Source organism: Podarcis liolepis (genome assembly GCF_965112155.1).
Source record: "Podarcis liolepis genome assembly, chromosome: 7".
NCBI lineage: Eukaryota > Metazoa > Chordata > Lepidosauria > Squamata > Lacertidae > Podarcis > Podarcis liolepis.
In genome coordinates this window covers 92,122,289-92,140,583 of record NC_139561.1, presented here as the reverse complement: position 1 = coordinate 92,140,583, position 18,295 = coordinate 92,122,289, and the positions used below count along the sequence as shown (strand labels likewise).

At 49.0% G+C, this 18,295-nt stretch overlaps 1 protein-coding gene and 1 long non-coding RNA gene across 2 annotated transcripts in view; both read right to left on the bottom strand.

Annotated features, from left to right (window-relative positions):
• The window catches only part of LOC310712949, a 2,318,697-nt gene that overhangs the window by 1,308,463 nt on the left and 991,939 nt on the right, over positions 1–18,295 (bottom strand). The gene's annotated exons all lie outside the window — the stretch shown is intronic.
• LOC310712835 (uncharacterized protein) overlaps positions 16,244–18,295 on the bottom strand; it is a 242,636-nt gene continuing 240,584 nt past the window's right edge. Inside the window, exon 2 of the mRNA XM_083516244.1 lies at positions 16,244–16,338. Coding sequence (XP_083372370.1) covers positions 16,327–16,338 — 12 coding nt within the window. The 3' untranslated portion in view covers positions 16,244–16,326. The remainder of the gene's footprint in view (positions 16,339–18,295) is intronic.

The following is an 18,295-nucleotide window of genomic DNA, read 5'->3' as shown; positions in this document are numbered from 1 at the left end:
TCTGGGGGCAGGAAACTGCCAACTCCTCTTTGTCCTCTGGAAATGACTCATGGGGAGGGGGAAAGGAGGAACCAGCCAGGTGACAAGACACTCAGGTTACCTCTACAACTCCTCCCTCAACCCCTCCTTTTTGTGATGTAGTCATGATGTAGTTGTGATGTAGTTGTGATGTAGTTTTAGGGGTGTAGCATGGGGATTAGCAGCTAATAAAGTTTTGGGTTCTCTTTTGTTTGGGGCTTCCATCTTGTTCCACCTTGTGGCAGGTGGGAGTCCTGTCGCGACAGTCTTCAATAAAGACCAAGCCTACTGGCTGCTGTTTTGCTCTGGTATTCCTGGCTGGGGTCCTTGTTTTTTGTCCAAGGGAGCCCTCAGATTTCTCCATTAACACCCTCGATCATTTTGGCTTCCCTTTCCTGGACCTTTTCAAACTCAGCAATATCCATTTTTCAGGAGAGGCGACAGTCAATGTTTCAGAGGCTGGCAGTGGACGCAGCCCAGGCAAGATGAAGGCTTCCCTTTCTCGTTTTTCCAGCTTGCTTTATCCTGACCCTGCTAAAGATCCGGTTTTCCACACCCACAGTTTCCCTCTCCACTGGGCTTCATCTCGGAGCACAGCTTCCAGCTGCAGATAAGTGCCTCACAATGGACCAGCTGGGTGTCAGTGAATCGCCGAGCGCAAGAGATGGGAGGCTGCCGGCTTTGATGGCGTCGCTGCTTTTTGCAAACCGTCTCTGGCGCACATGGAAGCGAAGCTCCCCTTGGCATTGAGGGGTCCACTGAGGCTCAGGCTCAGTGATATTGTTGCAGAGTCAGGGCCTGCCTATTCCACACATGGTGAGCACTGGAGCTGTTAAAATGATTTGGGGGGGGGCAGGCAAGGGCAACTTAGCTGGAGGCATCACAAAACCTGCAAGATTTTATTTTTTAAAAAAGCAGGTTGCCATCAAGAGGGGTCAAAGAATCATAGGAGGGTTCAAAGGGGCTCCAAGAGTCATTTAGCCCAACCTCCTGCGATGCAGAGACGCGGGTGGCGCTGTGGGTTAAACCACAGAGCCTAGGACTTACTGAACAGAAGGTCGGTGGTTCGAATCCCCGCGACGGGGTGAGCTGCCGTTGCTCGGTCCCTGCTCCTGCCAACCTAGCAGTTCGAAAGCATGAAGTGCAAGTAGATAAATAGGTAGCACTCCGGTGGGAAGGTAAACGGTGTTTCCGTGCACTGCCCTGGTTTACCAGAAGCGGCTTAGTCATGCTGGCCACATGACCTGGAAACTGTCTGTGGACAAACACTGGCTCCCTCGGCCTATAGAGTGAGATGAGCGTGCAACTCCAGAGTCTTCTGCGACTGGACCTTTACCTTTACCTGTGATGCAGAATCCCTGAGAGATGCCCATCCAACCTCTGTTTAAAAACCACAAATGAAGGGGACTTCACAACCTTCTAAGCGAGTGCATTTGACTGTCAAATGGCTCTTACCATCATAAAGTTCTTCCTAACGTTTAGCCAGAATCTCTTTGTTGTTTGAATCCTTCGATTTGGGTCCTACCCTCCGGAGCAGGAGAAAACAAGCAGGCTCCATCTTGCATGTGACAGCGCGTGCAGATATCTGAAGATGGCTATTGTGTCCCTTCTCGGTCTTTTCTTCTCCAGGCTAACATTTTCAAGTCCCTAAGTCATTCCTCGTAAGGCTTGATTTCCATCATCGTCTTGGTTTTCCTCCTCTGAGCATCTTCTAGCTTTTTGATACAGGAGTGAATGCCGGCCGTGTGGCCATTCAGCGAGGAGACCGGGCACATGGCAAAAATTGTGCACCCGGAGCCACAGACCCCAGGTCTCCACCTGTTGCGATGCGTCCAAGGGAATGGCTCCAGCCCACCAGCGGAACATCAATATCCTAACATACTAGGCCACTCGCCTGATCAAACAGGACTCTCCTTGCCCTTGCAACACATGGACACATGTGACGCTGTGGCCTAAACCACTGAGCCTCTTGGGCTTGTTAATCAGAAGGTCAGCAGTTCGAATCCCTGCAACGGGGTGAGATCCTGTTGCTCTGTCCCAGCTCCTGCCAACCTAGCAGTTCGAAAGCACACCAGTGCAAGTAGATAAATAGGTACCAATGCAGCGGGAAGGTTAATGGCGTTTCCTTGCGCTGCTCTGGTTTCCATCACGGTGTTCCATTGCGCCAGAAGTGGTTTAGTCCTGCTGGCCACATGAATTAGAAAGCTGTCTGTGGACAAACGCCGGCTCCCTTGGCCTGTAAAGCGAGATGAGCGCTGCACCCCATAGTCACCTTTGACTGGATGTAACCATCCAGGGGTCCTTTACCTTTACCATTTGCCTTGCACTCCTAGGCAGGAAGGAAGTTGGAGTCTTTCTGGCCTTCCAGACCCAGAAGGACTCTCATTCCCATCATTCCCGGTTCCGTTAACCATGCCGGCTTCTGTGGCTGATGGGAGTTGGAGTCCAACCATATCCGCAGGGCTGCTGGTTTCCCCTGCCTGCGTTGGGGCCAAGTTGCTGTCAAAATAATTGCAGCCTTTGCTGCGTCGCTCACCTGTCCCTTGGATGCCAGTTGGGTTGAAAAACACAACACTTAGCATGCCATTACTTTGGTTGGGTCTTTGGAAGAAAAATTAAATGAAGCATCTCATTTTGGGGGGTGAAGGCAGGAAAGGAGGGACACCCCACCCCCTTGCCGCATCTGCAATCCCACCTCAAAGACCGGCCTGATTATCCAGCCCATTTCTCCTTCTCTGCTGCCTTTTAAAGAAGCCAAACTCCTGCACTTGAGCCGTAAAACTGATTTTCATGGGTACCTGAGGGGCTGGAGGAACAGCCTTTAAAACAGACGCGCCAGCCACGCGGCCTCACAAATCAGACGCTAATGGCTGCGGGAGAGGGAGGGGGAGAGGGACGGCGGTGCTTTTGCCTCGCCTGCAGCGCCAGGCTTGCATCATTCATAAATCCACAGTATTAATGAGGCAGCCAGAGGCCTGAGCTTGGAATTTTGCAAGAGAGACCTCGATCTTTCAGTGCGGCAGCAGCTACCCTTCGGAACTCCCTGCCTATTGATATAGGGCAAGCACATTCACTGCACACTTTTCGGCACCTGCTAAAAACAAGCCTACCTAGACAGCATCCTAAAAAGCAGAGACATCATCTTGCCAACAAAGGTCCGTATAGTTCAAGCTCTGGTTTTCCCAGTAGTGATGTATGGAAGTGAGAGCTGGAACACAAAGAAGGCTGATCGCCGAAGAATTGATGCATTTGAATTATGGTGCTGGAGGAGACTCTGGAGAGTCCCATGGACTGCAAGAAGATCAAATCTCTCCCTTCTGAAGGAAATCAGCCCCGAGTGCTCACTGGAAGGACAGATCCTGAAGCTGAGGCTCCAAGACTTTGGCCACCTCATGAGAAGAGAAGAAAAGACCCTGATACTGGGAAAGATGGAGGGCACAAGGAGAAGGGGACGACAGAGGACGAGATGGTGGGACAGTGTTCTCGAAGCTACCAGCATGAGGGAGGCAGTGGAAGACAGGAGGGCCTGGCGTGCTCTGGTCCAGGGGGTCGCGAAGAGTCGGACACGACTAAACAACTAAACAACAACACCCAGATTCATCACTATCAGACCAAAGAACAGCTACGTTTTCAAGTTAACATTTGATGCGAGTTTTGATCTGCTTTCAGTCTACAGTGGTACCTCGTGTTAAGTACTTAATTCATTGTGGAGGTCCATACTTAACCTGAAACTGTTCTTAACCTGAAGCACCACTTTAGCTAATGGGGCCTCCTGCTGCTGCCGCGGGATTTCTGTTCTCATCCTGAAGCAAAGTTCTGAACCCGAGGTACTATTTCTGTGTTAGCGGAGTCTGTAACCTGAAGCATATGTAACCTGAAGCATACGTAACCCGAGGCACCACTGTATTGCTATTTTAACTTTTTGAATGTTTTAAGTTGTTGGTGTTCACTTTTCTTACTGTTTTTTTTTAAAAAAAATCTTCTTTTTGGGGGAATCTGCTTTGAAGAATTTTATTACAACTGAGCAGTGGGTAAATCACATGAAATAAAATATCGGGGGACGGAGGGGAATAAGATATGTGTACCATTCCTGCCTGGACATGGGTGGCGCTGTGGGTTAAACCACAGAGCCTAGGACTTGCTGACCAGAAGGTCGGCAGTTCGAATCCCCGCAATGGGGTGAGCTCCCGTTGCTCGGTCCCTGCTCCTGCCAACCTAGCAGTTCGAAAGCACGTGAAAGTGCAAGTAGATAAATAGGTACCACTCAGGCGGGAAGGTAAACGGCGTTTCCGTGCGCTGCTCTGGTTCACCAGAAGTGGCTTAGTCCTGCTGGCCACATGACCCGGAAGCTGTACGTTGGCTCCCTCGGCCAATAAAGCGAGATGAGCGCCGCAACCCCAGAGTCGGACACGACTGGACCTAATGGTCAGGGGTCCCGTTACCTTTACCATTCCTGCCAAGACCAGTCAGGAGAAGATGGGCCCCCAAATGCATAATCCCTGGGTGTCTGCCGTGGTATTCAGAGTTCCCTTTATCTCAATACATAGTGGGGTCCCCCTCAGAGGAGGGTATTGTCTCTGGCTCTGAGTATCCACCAGTCGCAGCAATATATGGAACTCATAGACAACACGTTATCTCATGCAATCCTTGCAAAACATCCCTGTAAGTAAGGCCAGTATTATAGTCCTTGCATTGCGGGTGGAGCTGCTGAGGTGAGTTGTGACCAGGTCTTGTCTTTTAACCCCTTTGTGGTACCATCTCTCCTTCTTACCAACATGACGGCTCCTCCTTTCCTCCCACGCCACGATGAAGAGATTGGAAAGACGGATGTCAGTCGCGGAAGATGCATGGAGACGCTGAGTGATTTGGACTGACGAGGTAACATGCATAAGTGTGTGGATGGACGGATGAGAAAAGAGCACTGGAAGGAGATAAATTAAAAGATTATAGGATGATAGATGGTCAAGAAGCAGGTTAAACTATGAGAGAGAGAATGGAGAATCTGTAGCTTCCAAACATTTTCGGGTTATGATTCTCACCCTTCCTTGTACGCTGGGGCTGATGGGGGTGGGTCTCTGACAACATCTGCAGGTCCACAGGCTCCCCATCCCCATCTTAGGACACGGGAGACCTGGATTCGAATTCTGACCATAGGCTCTCTCTTACTGCCAATTCAACACGAAGCCTGTTTTATATCGATCTATGGGGCAGCTGCTGTTCCATACTATCCCCAAGTGGAAGACTTAATATGGCCTTCAGAAAAACTAGGTGCATCTTACCCATAGTGGCTAGTGGTGTGGGGCGCCAGGGCGCCAGGGAAGAGGCGGTGTGATGGCCTGGGATTCGGACTCGGAGGCTGAACCTGAGGGATCCCAGCCTGCACAGGATTCCCCGCCTCCAGAATCAGCTGAGCCGGGGCTGGGGCTTGAACCTGAAGGGTCCTCACCTGTGCTGGATCCTCAGGTGCAGGCACCAGCTGAGTCTGCTCTGGCTCCTGAGGTGATGGAGGACCCATTGCCTGCAGGTGCTCCACTCTCAGCCCCGTCAGAGGAAGCGGAGGTTGCCTCTGGGTCCGGTAACCCTCCAGCCTCTCCTGAGCTGCAGAGGCTCAGGGCAGAGAGGCAGAGGGAACTAAGTTCCCGCAGGAGGAGTGCTCACCTCCAGGCCAGGAGAGGTGAGTCACCTGTGGACCGGGGCCGCCCTGTGCCTTGGGGCAGATGAAAGCCAGCTAGCCCAGTCCCAGCCCTGCTCTTCTGCCAGAGTTCCTGACCTCACCCGACTCCTTGCCTTGGACCCTGCTTCAGCTTTGACGGACAGCCTCCATACTGCACACTCGACCTTGGACAGGTGGAGGCTGGACGTGGCACCTCCCAGCATTAGCTCGCCGCCCTTGCCTGCCTCTGCCATGCTGCACCGAAGGAGCTCCATGCCCAGAGCCTCCATATGCCGTGGCCACTGTGGCACGAAGTGGCCAGCTGAGCCGGGAGTGGCCATGTCCAGGCTCCACCTCTTCCTTGCCGTAGGAGCAGCCCTTCAGCTGCTGCCCACCTCCTCCAGCCCCACCGGCAGTGCCGCCCTCCCTAAAAAAACCTGGGAAACGGGAGGGCACCAGAGGGAGCTTTGCACCACGGTGCTGTATGCTTAAGAAGGCCCTGGGTGTGCCCCAGGATGTTAAACACAGGAGTGATGGCCGCTCACCTAGATGGCTTTAAAATGTTGCTGTTTAGTCGTTTAGTCGTGTCCGCCTCTTCGTGACCCCCTGGACCAGAGCACGCCAGGCACTCCTGTCTTCCACTGCCTCCCGCAGTTTGGTCAAACTCATGTTGGTCGCTTCGAGAACACTGTCCCACCACCTCTTCTCTTCTCATGAGGTGGCCAAAGTCTTGGAGCCTCAGCTTCAGGATCTGTCCTTCCAGTGAGCACTCAGGGCTGATTTCCTTCACAATGGAGAGGTTGGATCTTCTTGCAGTCCATGGGACTCTCAAGAGTCTCCTCCAGCACCAGAATTCAAAAGCATCCATTCTTCGGTGATCAGCCTTCTTGGATCACTGCCTTGCCGTGGCGAAGGGGCTTGAATAACTCAGAGAAGCTATGAGCTATGCCGTGCAGGGCACCCAAGATGGACTTGTCATAGTGGAGAGTTTTGACCAAACGTGATCCACCTGGAGGAGGAACCGGCAAGCCACTCCAGTATCCCTGCCAAGAAAACTCCATGGACAAAGACAACAACAAATAGGATTGGACAAATTCATGGAGGAAGAGGAGTCTGTCAATATCACCAATAAAATCACAGTAAAAACATAATAGGGGAAAAAGAGAGGGGGGACGACAATTTAAAATACATGTTACAATGCAATTTAAAATGCAGCCTCGTTTTAAAATAGACGATAAATCAAGACCATAAGGGGAGGGAAACATAAGAGTCAGACTGTGTCCAAACCAAAGGCCAGGTGGAACAGCTCTGCCTTGCAGGCCCTGCGGAAAGATCTCAAGTCCCGCAGGGCACTGGTCTCTTGTGACAGAGTGTTCCACCACATCAGGGCCAGTGCTGAAAAGGCCCTGGCCCTAGTTGAGACCAATCTAACCTTGAGGCTCAGGACCTCCAAAGTGTTGTTATTTGTGGACCTTAAGGTCCTCTGCAGGGCATACCAGGAGAGGCGGTCCTGTAGGTACGTGGGTCCTAGGCCGCAATGGACCAATGGTACTTACCTGTGGTTTCTAGAAAATTGTCAGTGGTCTATGCGCCATGAGGATTGCCATATGTCTGGGATTTCAATGGTGAAATTAGCGTCCAGGGGAATTTCGAAAAACCAGCAAACCATTGTTTTGGTCGAGGGAACAAGGAAGCGTTCAACAGAACAGGGAAGCTCAACAATTTTTGCATCGGATTTTTGCCTCTTGAAATGTGGCAATCTTCCGTTGCCGCTGAGATCAGACGATGGCTCCCAGGTTAGAGTTGGGGGAAACTCTGGAGCTCCGGGAGGTTAAAATAAAGGTAGGGGAACTGATAGCTTGTCAGGGCTGGGATGCACACAGGCTCTCAGACAATGGGAAGCACGCAGATGAAATACTAGCGGACCATTATTCCGGACCACTGCACTTATTACCAGATCTCAAGGCAAGGTGTCTAGGAAATGGATATCTCTCTATAGTGGGCTGGAAGAAGCTAGCTAGTGTTGGGGAGAGATGGCAGGGAAGAGGCCAGGCCGGATGATGGGATGATGGGATGATGGGGGTGCTTCTCCCTGCAGAGACAGCTCCATTAATCCGTCCGTCAAACACGTTTTGTGAATACTCTCTTTCCCAGCTGCCAGCTAGGCCAGGACGTGTAGCCTAGACTTCTGTTTCAACAGGGGCCAGCCAGATGTCTCTGGGAGAAGCTCAGAATGGGGGTGCAAGGGCCACAGCCTCCCCTCTGTTTCTGGCCCCAGGTAAAGGTAAAGGGACCCCTGACCATTAGGTCCAGTCGTGACAGACTCTGGGGTTGCGGCGCTCATCTCGCTTTATTGGCCGAGGGAGCCGGCGTACAGCTTCTGGGTCATGTGGCCAGCATGACTAAGCCGCTTCTGGCGAACCAGAGCAGTGCCCGGAAACACCGTTTACCTTCCCGCCGGAGCGGTACCTATTGATCTACTTGCACTTTGATTTGCTTTTGAACTGCTAGGTTGGCAGGAGCAGGGACCGAGCAACGGGAGCTCACCCCGTCGCGGGGATTCAAACCGCCAACCTTCTGATTGGCAAGTCCTAGGCTCTGTGGTTTAACCCACCCATTTTCTGGTCCCAACTTACTCCTTAACTTAAAGAAAACAAAAGAGATTATTGCGGACTTTGGGAAATGTAAATTGAATATTCAGCCACTCATTATTGAGGGGAAGTGTGTGGAACAGGTCTCGGTGCTTCAATTTCTGGGCATGGAGTTGAAAGATGACCTAACCTGGGGAGAAAACAGCAAAGACCTGATGAAGAGAGCACAGCAGAGGTTATATTTTCTGAGAATCCTCCGGAAAAATAATCTCTCAAAGGAGCTGTTGATGGCATTTTACCATTGTACTGTGGAGAGTGTATTAACTTACGGTCTGTGTGTGTGGTTTGGGAGCTGCATGGTCAGGGGAAAAACAATGCTGTCCAGGGTTGTAAAGACTGCAGAGAGAATAATTGGGTGCACTCTTCCCACCTTGGATCAAATCTCTGCTTCCAGGTGCCATACGAAAGCTGCAGAGATAGCGCAGGATAGTGCGCACCCTGGAAATGATCCCTTTCAGCTTCTGCCTTCTGGAAGAAGGTACAGGGTTATAAAGACTAGGACTAGCCACCTAAGAAACAGTTTCTACCCAAATGCGATTTTGGTTCTAAACACAGTGTAAGGTAGTCTCTGTGGGAGTGTATTGTATTTAATTATGGGGTATCAGAGTTTTTAGGGGGCTAACCAGGCTGGGATAGCTGGGATAGCAGGCTTGTTGGTTTTGAATGTCTGATGGAGATTTTTTCAATTTCGTTGTTCTGTATGGGACAATGACAATAAAGATTATCGTGTCGTATCGAATTGAGAGATAGACTGCCTTTGCCAATGGGTGCTCCATCAGTGAATGGATTGCAACCAATTTTACCCTGCAAAAGAAAAGCAGGGCTCATTAAGCGATTATTGCAAACAGCTAACAGCCCTTAGGGTTGCCATGTGTCCTCTTCTTCCAGGACACGTCCTCTTTTTCAGGGGTAAAAATTGAGACAAATTGCACTTATTTGCCTTGAATAGTGTCCTCTTTTTTTTTTCCTCTTTGAAAAAGCTTTGATTTTCTAAGATCCCCACTTGGCCATGAAGTCACTGTATCTCTTAGCCTAACCTCCCTCACAGGATAGTTGTTGGGGTTGAATGAGAAGGGGGAGAAATCCGGGTGGGATAAAAATGCAATTAATATCATGCTTACTCAAATCTAACGCACCATCAAATCTAATGTGCCCCTCAATTTTCAAAACCTTGAAACCCCAAAAAAGTATCTAAGGTGCCATCAAATCTAATTTGCACCCTAATTTACACATCGTAATTTGGCCATAAAAGGTGTGCATGACATTCGAGTAAATACGGTAATAATAATAATAATTTCTAGAAATCCAGGTGGGTCTACCTGCCTACCTGCCTCTATTTATCCTGCTGTCTCCTGCTGCTGCGGCAATTCTTACTTATTTTGTGAGAATGTCTTGCCTGATTTTGGAGGGACACCCCCCCCACCCCCACCCCGCAATTTAGCTCAAAATCTCCTATAAAACCCAAGTCGACCTGGAAATGAAACATAACAAAAGGCAAATCCCGGTGCAACTAAACAATAAGCCAGCATTAACCGTGGAGTTTAGTCTCGGCTGTGGCATGTTATTTCCTCTTCCACCCGCTCCCTCTTGGCATTGCGTGTGGCCGCATCCTGCCCTTTCTTATCTCCGCACGGTACCTTGGCCTACGCATTCACCTGGAGGGATGCAGAGACGATAAGAGCAGCTCCAGGGAGATGGCAAGCGGAAGGAGGTCAGCGACTGACCAGGTGATCTCCCCAGCCTCCTCTCTTCCAAGTCCAACAAAAACCATTTGATTCCAGCCTGTGACTTTGCCTTCTGTCCTGAGGTCCCTGCATAAGAACATAAGGAGAGCGTACCAGATCGGGCCCTTCTAGCCCAGCTTCCTGTTCTCAAGTGGCCAAAGAGTTGCCTGTGGGGAAAGGAGCCAGCAGGATCTGAGCACGAGAGCTCCTGCAGTTTCCGGGTCCTGGCATTCGGAAGCATTGCAATCTCTGACAGTGAAAGTGGTGCAGAATAATGATGATGATGATGATGATGATGATGATGATGATGATGATAATTTATTATTTATACCCCGCCCATCTGGCTGAGTTTCCCCAGCCACTCTGGGCGGTTTCCAATCATGTGTTAAAAACAATACAGTGGTACCTCGGGTTACATACGCTTCAGGTTACATACGTTTCAGGTTACAGACTCCGCTAACCCAGAAATAGTGCTTCAGGTTAAGAACTTTGCTTCAGGTTGAGAACAGAAATCGTGCTCCGGCAGTGCGGCAGCAGCAGGAGGCCCCATTAGCTAAAGTGGTGCTTCAGGTTAAGAACAGTTTCAGGTTAAGTGCGGACCTCCAGAACGAATTAAGTACTGTACTTAACCACTTGACAGCATCAGACATTAAAAACTTCCCTAAACAGGGCCGCCTTCAGTTGTCTTTTAAAAGTAAAATAGTTGTTTATTGCCTTGACATCTGATGGGAGGGTTTTCCACAGGGCAGGCGCCACCCCCGAGAAGGCCCTCTGCCTGGTTCCCTATAACCTCACTTCTCGCAATGAGGGAACCGCCGGAAGGCCCTCGGCGCTGGACCTCAGAGTCCGGGCAGAACGATGGGGGTGGAGAGGCTCCTTCAGGTATAGTGGACCGAGGCCGTTCAGAGCTTTCAAGGTCAGCACCAACACTTTGAATTGTGCTCGGAAACGTACTGGGAGCCAATGTAATAATAATAATAATAAATTTTATTTATATCCCGCCCTCCCCAGCCGAGCCGGGGAGGACTTTCAAGACTGGTGTTATGTGGTCTCGGCGGCTGCTCCCAGTCGCCAGTCTAGCTGCCACATTCTGGATTAACTGCAGTTTCCGGGTCACCTTCAAAGGTAGCCCCACGTAGAGCGCATTGCAGTAGTCCAAACGGGAGATAGTCAGAGCATGTTCCACTCTAGGGAGACAGTCCGCGGGCAGGTAGGGTCTCATCCTGCATACCAGATGGAGCTGGTAGACAGCCGCCTTGGACACAGAATGGACCTGCACCTCCATAGACAGCAATGAGTTCAAAACGACTCCCAGGCTGCGCACCTGCTCCTTCAGAGGCACAGTTGCCCCATTCAGGACCAGGGAGTCCCCCACCCCCACCCACCCCATCCCCCAAGAACAGTACTTCTGTCTTGTCAGGATTCAACCTCAATCATTGCAGCTGTTGTGTACAGACCCTCCAAGTGCCCCCATTTCCCAGGGACAGTCCCAGATTTACAGAAGCTGTCCCAGTTTCTGATTTGATCCCAGAATGTTCCGCCTTTCCATGGAACGTCCCCTTTTTCACTGGAGAAATGTTGGAGGGTAAAAAAAAAGAAATAAAAAGAAAGGTAAAGGGCCCATGAACATCAGTTTTATGGCTCAAGAGCAGGAGTTTGGCTTCTTTAAAAGGCAGCAGAGAATAAGAAATGTGCTGGATACTCAGACCAGTCTTTGAGGTGGGATTGCAGTTGCGGCGAGGGGGGGGGTGTCCCTCCTTGCCTGCCTTCACCCCCTAAAATGAGATGTTTCATTTCAATGTTCTTCCAAAGACCCAACCGAAGTAATGGCATGCTAAGTGTTGTGTTTTCCGAGCCAACTGGCATCCAAGGGACAGGTGAGCGACGCAGCGAGGGCTGCAATTATTTTGACAGCAACTTGGCCCCAACGCAGGCAGGGGAAACCAGCAGCCCTGCGGATATGGTTGAACTCCAACTCCCATCAGCCACAGAAGCCAGCATGGTTAACGGAACTGGGAATGATGGGAATGAGAGTCCTTCTGGGTCTGGAAGGCCAGAAAGACTCCAACCTCCTTCCTGCCTAGGAGTGCAAGGTAAAAGGTAAAGGTAAAGGACCCCTGGATGGTTAAAGGTTAAGGGACCCCTGACCATTAGGTCCAGTTGTGGCCGACTCTGGGGTTGCAGCACTCATCTTGCTTTACTGACCGAGAGAGCCGGCGTACAGCTTCCGGGTCATGTGGCCAGCAGGACTAAGCCGCTTCTGGCAAACCAGAGCAGTGCACGGAAATGCCGTTTACCTTCCCGCTGGAGTGGTACCTATTTATCTACTTGCACTTTGATGTGCTTTCAAACTGCTAGGTTGGCAGGAGCTGGGATGGAGCAATGGGAGCTCACCCCGTCGCGGGGATTCAAACCGCTGACCTTCTGAATGGCAAGCTCAAGAGGCTCAGTGGTTTATTATTTTTTTTTATAAATTTTTTATTGCGTTTCTTTCCATTAGTTCACAGAATCAGTTACAAAACAGTGAGCAAGAAACAAATTTTGTAAATAGACAAATATAAAGAGAAAAGAAAAAAGAAGTAAGAAAAGAAAGAAGAAAAATTGAAGATATTTCATATTATCTTTCCATAAGTTACTCTCCAATGGACCTCCTCACGTCCTCCCAACATTGCATTATCAGCAATTTATTACCTTATTTCACCACTTGCTGTACCTTTCAATTATTATGTTACCAATTTCAAAAAAAATTGTAGTTCAATTTTAGTACCTTTATAATAAACATAATATATTTGTTTCAAATTGTCTTATTTTCCTCTGTTATAACTTACTTTGTCATTTACCTAATCAAATTGCAGGAGCATAACGTTTCCTAATCGTGCACAATCTTAACATTCAAACAACTTATAGTACTTTTGCAAATAGTCCTTGAATTTTTTCCAGTCCTCCTCAACTTTTTCCTCGCTCAGATCTCGAATTCTGCCAGTCATTTCTGCTAGTTCCATATAGTCCATCATCTGCGTCTGCCAGTCCTCCAGTGTGGGTAAATCTTGTGTCTTCCAGTGCTTTGTGATAAGAATTCTTGCTGCTGTAGTTGTATACATAAACAAGGTTCTATCCTTTTTTAACACCTTCCGGTCCACCATGCCCAGGAGGAAGGCCTCCGGTTTCTTGGGAAAGGTATATTTAAATACCTTTTTCAATTCATTATATATCATTTCCCAGAAGGCCTTCACTTTCGGGCAGGTCCACCAGAGGTGAAAGAATGTCCCTTCTGCCTCTTTGCATTTCCAGCATTTATTGTCAGACAGGTGGTATATCTTAGCTAGCTTGACTGGGGTCATGTACCACCGGTATACCATTTTCATAATGTTCTCTTTCAAGGCACTACATGCCGTAAACTTCATACCGGTGTTCCACAACCTTTCCCAGTCCTCAGACATAATGTTATGTCCAACATCCTGTGCCCATTTTATCATAGCAGATTTAACTGTCTCATCCTGTGTATTCCATTTAAGCAGCAAGTTATACATTCTCGAAAGTACCTTGGTCAAGGGAGGTACTTTCAAGAGGTTTTTAAAATGGACAAAAAAGTTGGTTTCCAGGTGGAAAAATCGAAATTGGAGACGGAATTGCTAGAACCAAGAGGCTCAGTGGTTTAGACCACAGCGGCACCCGCGTCCCGCTAAGGAGTAAACCCTACACAAATCTGGAGTGGAGTCCCTAAGCAGTGGCGTAGCGTGGGGGGTGCAGGGGGGGCCGGCCGCACCGGGCGCAACATCTGGGGATTAGGGTTAGTGGGCGCAAATCCACGGGTTAGTGGGCGCAAATCCACGGGTTAGGGGGTGCAAATTACTTGCCTTGCCCCGGGTGCTGACAACCCACGCTACACCACTGTCCCTAAGACAGTTGGATGGTGCCTTGTACTCCTCCTTCCAGCAACTCCTTCAGCCTTGCAGGTGCCAAATGTCTTGCTCTTCTTTCTTTTGGGCCCCATGAGTGAGGCCGAGGGGGGGGGCAGGTCTTGTCATCTGGGCACGCTGCCCAGGCTTGAGGGGTCACTTCAGAGCTGCTAAAGCAGCAGTTTGACTTCACCCCCGGAGGCGCACTCCATTGTCTCTCCAGGCAGATGGATGCCAACCACACCCAGAGCAGCAATGTATTGGGAAAGGGCTTCAGCTCAGTGCTAGGACCTCTGCTTGGAATGCAGAGCATCCCCGGTTATATATAAGGCTGGGGACATCCTCTGGAAATCTGCTGTAAGTCAGGGAGGATGCTACTGAACTCGATGGACCAGTGGTCTGATTAGACAGCTTCCTCTGTTCTTATTTAAATCAGCTGTTTGTCGATGAGGACTAGAACCGTGCGCTCTCATTTTTTAAATTTTTTTTATTCAAAATTCAAACAAGACATATTATCCAAAAACATATCATCCTTGTTCCCCCTCATTTTTTGTCCCTCCCCCCAAAAAACCCACCCCCACCCCCGACTTCCCTCAGTTCCAGTCTTTGATTTCTCTAAAAATGCTGTTTTCTGCATGTTACACAGTTGCATAAATACTCAAACTAGTTAGCTGATTATTATCAATAAAAGGTTTGTGAATGTTTATTCAAAACCTGCCAAGGAGTCCAGTTCGCTTTATTGCGTCTTCAAATACCTTGTAAAAGGATCCCATTCATCCTTAAAGTCACCGTTATCCTTGTCCCGTAGCTTATATGTCAGTTTTGCCAGTTCTGCATAGTCCATCAATTTTTCTTGCCATGATTCTTTAGTTGGGGTTTCTACAGTCTTCCATCCTTGTGCTATTAAAACTCTCGCGGCCGTTGTCACATACATGAAGATGTTCTTCAGCTTTTTTGGCAGATCTTTCGCTACACTCCCTAATAAAAATGCTTCGGGTTTTTCAACAAATGTTAAATGGAACATTTTCTTCAATTCGTTGTATATCATTTCCCAGAATTTTTTAATTACCTTCCAGTCCCACCACATACGATAAAACGTCCCCTCGTTTTCCTTACGCTTCCAACATATATTTGAACTAGTTTTGTACATTTTCCCTAACTGCACTGGTGTTGTGTACCATCTGTACATCATCTCTTTTTCAAAAGGAAAGACTCACAGCTCAGCGGTAGAGCGTTTTCTGCCTGTCTCCTATGCATACCTTCCACCTCTGAACTCATATTGGAGGAATACTTCATCCCAGGACAGGACAGTGTGAGAATGGGAAAGAGAGTTACCTACCAGAAGGGGGTGCTGTATCCCTGCTTGAGCCATTGCTCCAATGGGGGGGGGGAGCAAGTCCAGAACACTAACTCACTCAGTGCTGCAACAGGCAGACTCCTTTCCGGATGGCTGCTTTGGGGTTCGGGCTCACACCCTCTGGTCCTGGGGGACTGGCGCCGCCACTTGGGATGAGTTCAAGGGTGTCCTGCCCTCCTCCCAGAGGGAGATTGCATGCCAGGTTTTGCCCCGGGACCCCACTCAGCCTCACCTCAAGAACAGCTAATATGTGACAATTTTCATGTCAGTTTGGCTGCCAAGCAAACCTGGGAGGCCAAGTCGGCTTCTAAACAGCCTGTCTCTGGAATGAAGCTGGCATGAAATTGACGCGCATTCAGCAAGTGTGCAATGTGATAAAGGCAGACACACAGGCAGATTTGGAAGGGACCTCAATGGTGGTCACCTAGTGGTCCCGGGCCCTAAGGAAGTTAGATTGGCTTCAACCAGAGCCAGGGCCTTTTCAACACTGGCCCCAGCCTGGTGGAACAGCTCTGTCTCAAGAGACCAGGGCCCTGCAGGATCTGATTTCTTTCCGCAGGGCCTGCAAGACAGAGTTGTTCTGCCTGGCCTTTGGCTTGGAGCCAATTTGATTCCCTCCCTCCCTCTCTTTCTTTTTTTCTTTTCCTTTCTCCTCCTGCGATGAGGCTATATTTTAATGTTGTATTTTAATTTTGTTTTTAAGTTGTAATCATTCAACTTGTTTTTATTATTGCTTGTTAGCTGCCCTGAGCCCGGCCTTGGCTGGGGAGGGTGGGGTATAAATAAAAATTATTATTATTATTATTATTATTATTAATGGAAATCTAGTCTAGCCCTCTGCAATGCAGGAATCCCAGCTAAGGTAGCCCTGACCTGTGGCCGCCCAACGTCTGTTTAAAAACTTCTAGCGATGGAGAGTCTGTTCTACAGTCAAACACAGCTCTTACCCTCCAGAGCAGGAGAAAACAAGCCTGTTCCATCCTCCATGTGACAGCCCTTCAGAGATTTGAAGATGGCTCTCATATCACCTCTCAGTCTCCTCTTCTCCAGGCTAAACTTACCCAGCTCCCTCAACCATTCATTGTAAGTCTTGGTTTCCAGACTCTTGGTCATCTGGGTTGTCCTCCTCTGCACATGTCCCAAACAGAGAAGAATAATAGAATCACAGAATCTTAGAGTTGGGAGGGAACCCAAGGGTCATCTAGTCCAACCCCCTGAAATGCAGGAATCTCAGCTTAAGCATCCATGGCAGATGGCCATCTGATCTCTGCTTTAAAATCTCCAAGGAAGGAGAGTCCACAAGCTCCCGAGGGAGGCTGTTCTACTGCCAAACGGCTCTTCCGTTCAGAAAGTTATTCCTGATGTTTAGTCAGAAAACTTATTTTTTCCCCGGCCGGTCTGGCTCCTTTAACACTCTTAGACACCTTTCACTCCACCTGGAAAGCTTCCCTGTTTGAAAAGATAAGAAGCTTGGGATTCTCCCCGCAGATCTTGATAGCGGCAGGATATGAGAGAGCCAGAAGTCAAGTGCTCCAACGCATTAGGGACATAGAGCTGCAATGTCACATGGGCAAAATGGATAAACATGCCACAATTAGAGACTTTGGGAGAGGGTTCTCACCCGCAAATTATCTGGCTGATTTACAAATATCTAAGTACAGACATTCCTTTACCCTGGCCAGATTTAACGTTCTGCCCTCTGCCCTGTTGCTAGGCAGATATGAGGGCAAACCAGATGCGTCACGCGTTTGCCCATGTGGCTCATCGGAAGTGGAAACAAGTCTGCATGTATTGCTGCACTGTAGATACTACGAGGATCTACGCCTGACCTTTATTGCCCCAGTTCTACAAAAGTGTAAAAATGAACCAGAACTCCAACGTATGAGAGCCTTGATAGAAGATAAGGTTCCTGAAATTACGGTCAATGTGGCCAAATTCTGTGTAGCCGCTATTAGGCGCAGGAAACAAGAGCTTCCCAATGTCAATATGCAGGCGAAGGCAAATACTTAATTTTATGTATGTTGTCTAATTTTAAATTGCTGTTTTGGCCTAATCTGTATTGAAATTGTCCTTTGTTTTTTTCCGGTGCTATGCTTCGCTGACTAGCTGTACGAGTTAATCTGGTCTGTGACCGTTTAATAAAATTTGATTTGATTTGATGTTTAGTCAGAATCTCCTTCCTTATAAGGGACCTTCAGTTCCCTGGATTGTTCCAGTCCCTTTGACCTCTTTGCTGACCTCTCTATCCTTTGAAGTTTGGGCAGACTTCCTCTTCCTCCTTCTATACTGTGAAAACAAAGGAGGGAGCACGGCTGCCTGTGTTTCCTCTAGACTCGTTAGCTTAGGCTTGGGAGAAAAGCAATGACAAACCTAGACAGCATCTTAAAAAGCAGAGACATCACCTTGCCGACAAAGGTCCGTATAGTAAAAGCTCTGGTTTTCCCAGTAGTGATGTATGGAAGTGAGAGCTGGACCATCAAGAAGGCTGATTGCCGAAGAATTGATGCTTTTGAATTCTGGTGCTGGAGGAGACTCTTGAGAGTCCCATGGACTGCAAGAAGATCAAACCTCTCCATTCTGAAGGACATCAGCCCTGAGTGCTCACTGGAAGGACAGATCCTGAAGCTGAGGCTCCAAGACTTTGGACACCTCAGGAGAAGACTCCCTGGAAAAGACCCTGATGTTGGGAAAGTTGGAGGGCACAAGGAGAAGGGGAAGACAGAGGATGAGATGGTGGGACAGTGTTCTCGAAGCTACCAGCATGAGTTTGACCCAACTGCGGGAGGCAGTGGAAGACAGGAGTGCCTGGTGTGCTCTGGTCCATGGGGTCACGAAGAGTGGGACACGACTAAATGACTAAACAACAACAACAGTTAGCTTAGGTTAGAACAGGAAAGTTATTTATTATTCTGGTTCGCCAGAAGCAGCTTAGTTCTGCTGGCCACATGACCCGGAAGCTGTCTGCGGACAAACACCGGCTCCCTTGGCCAGTA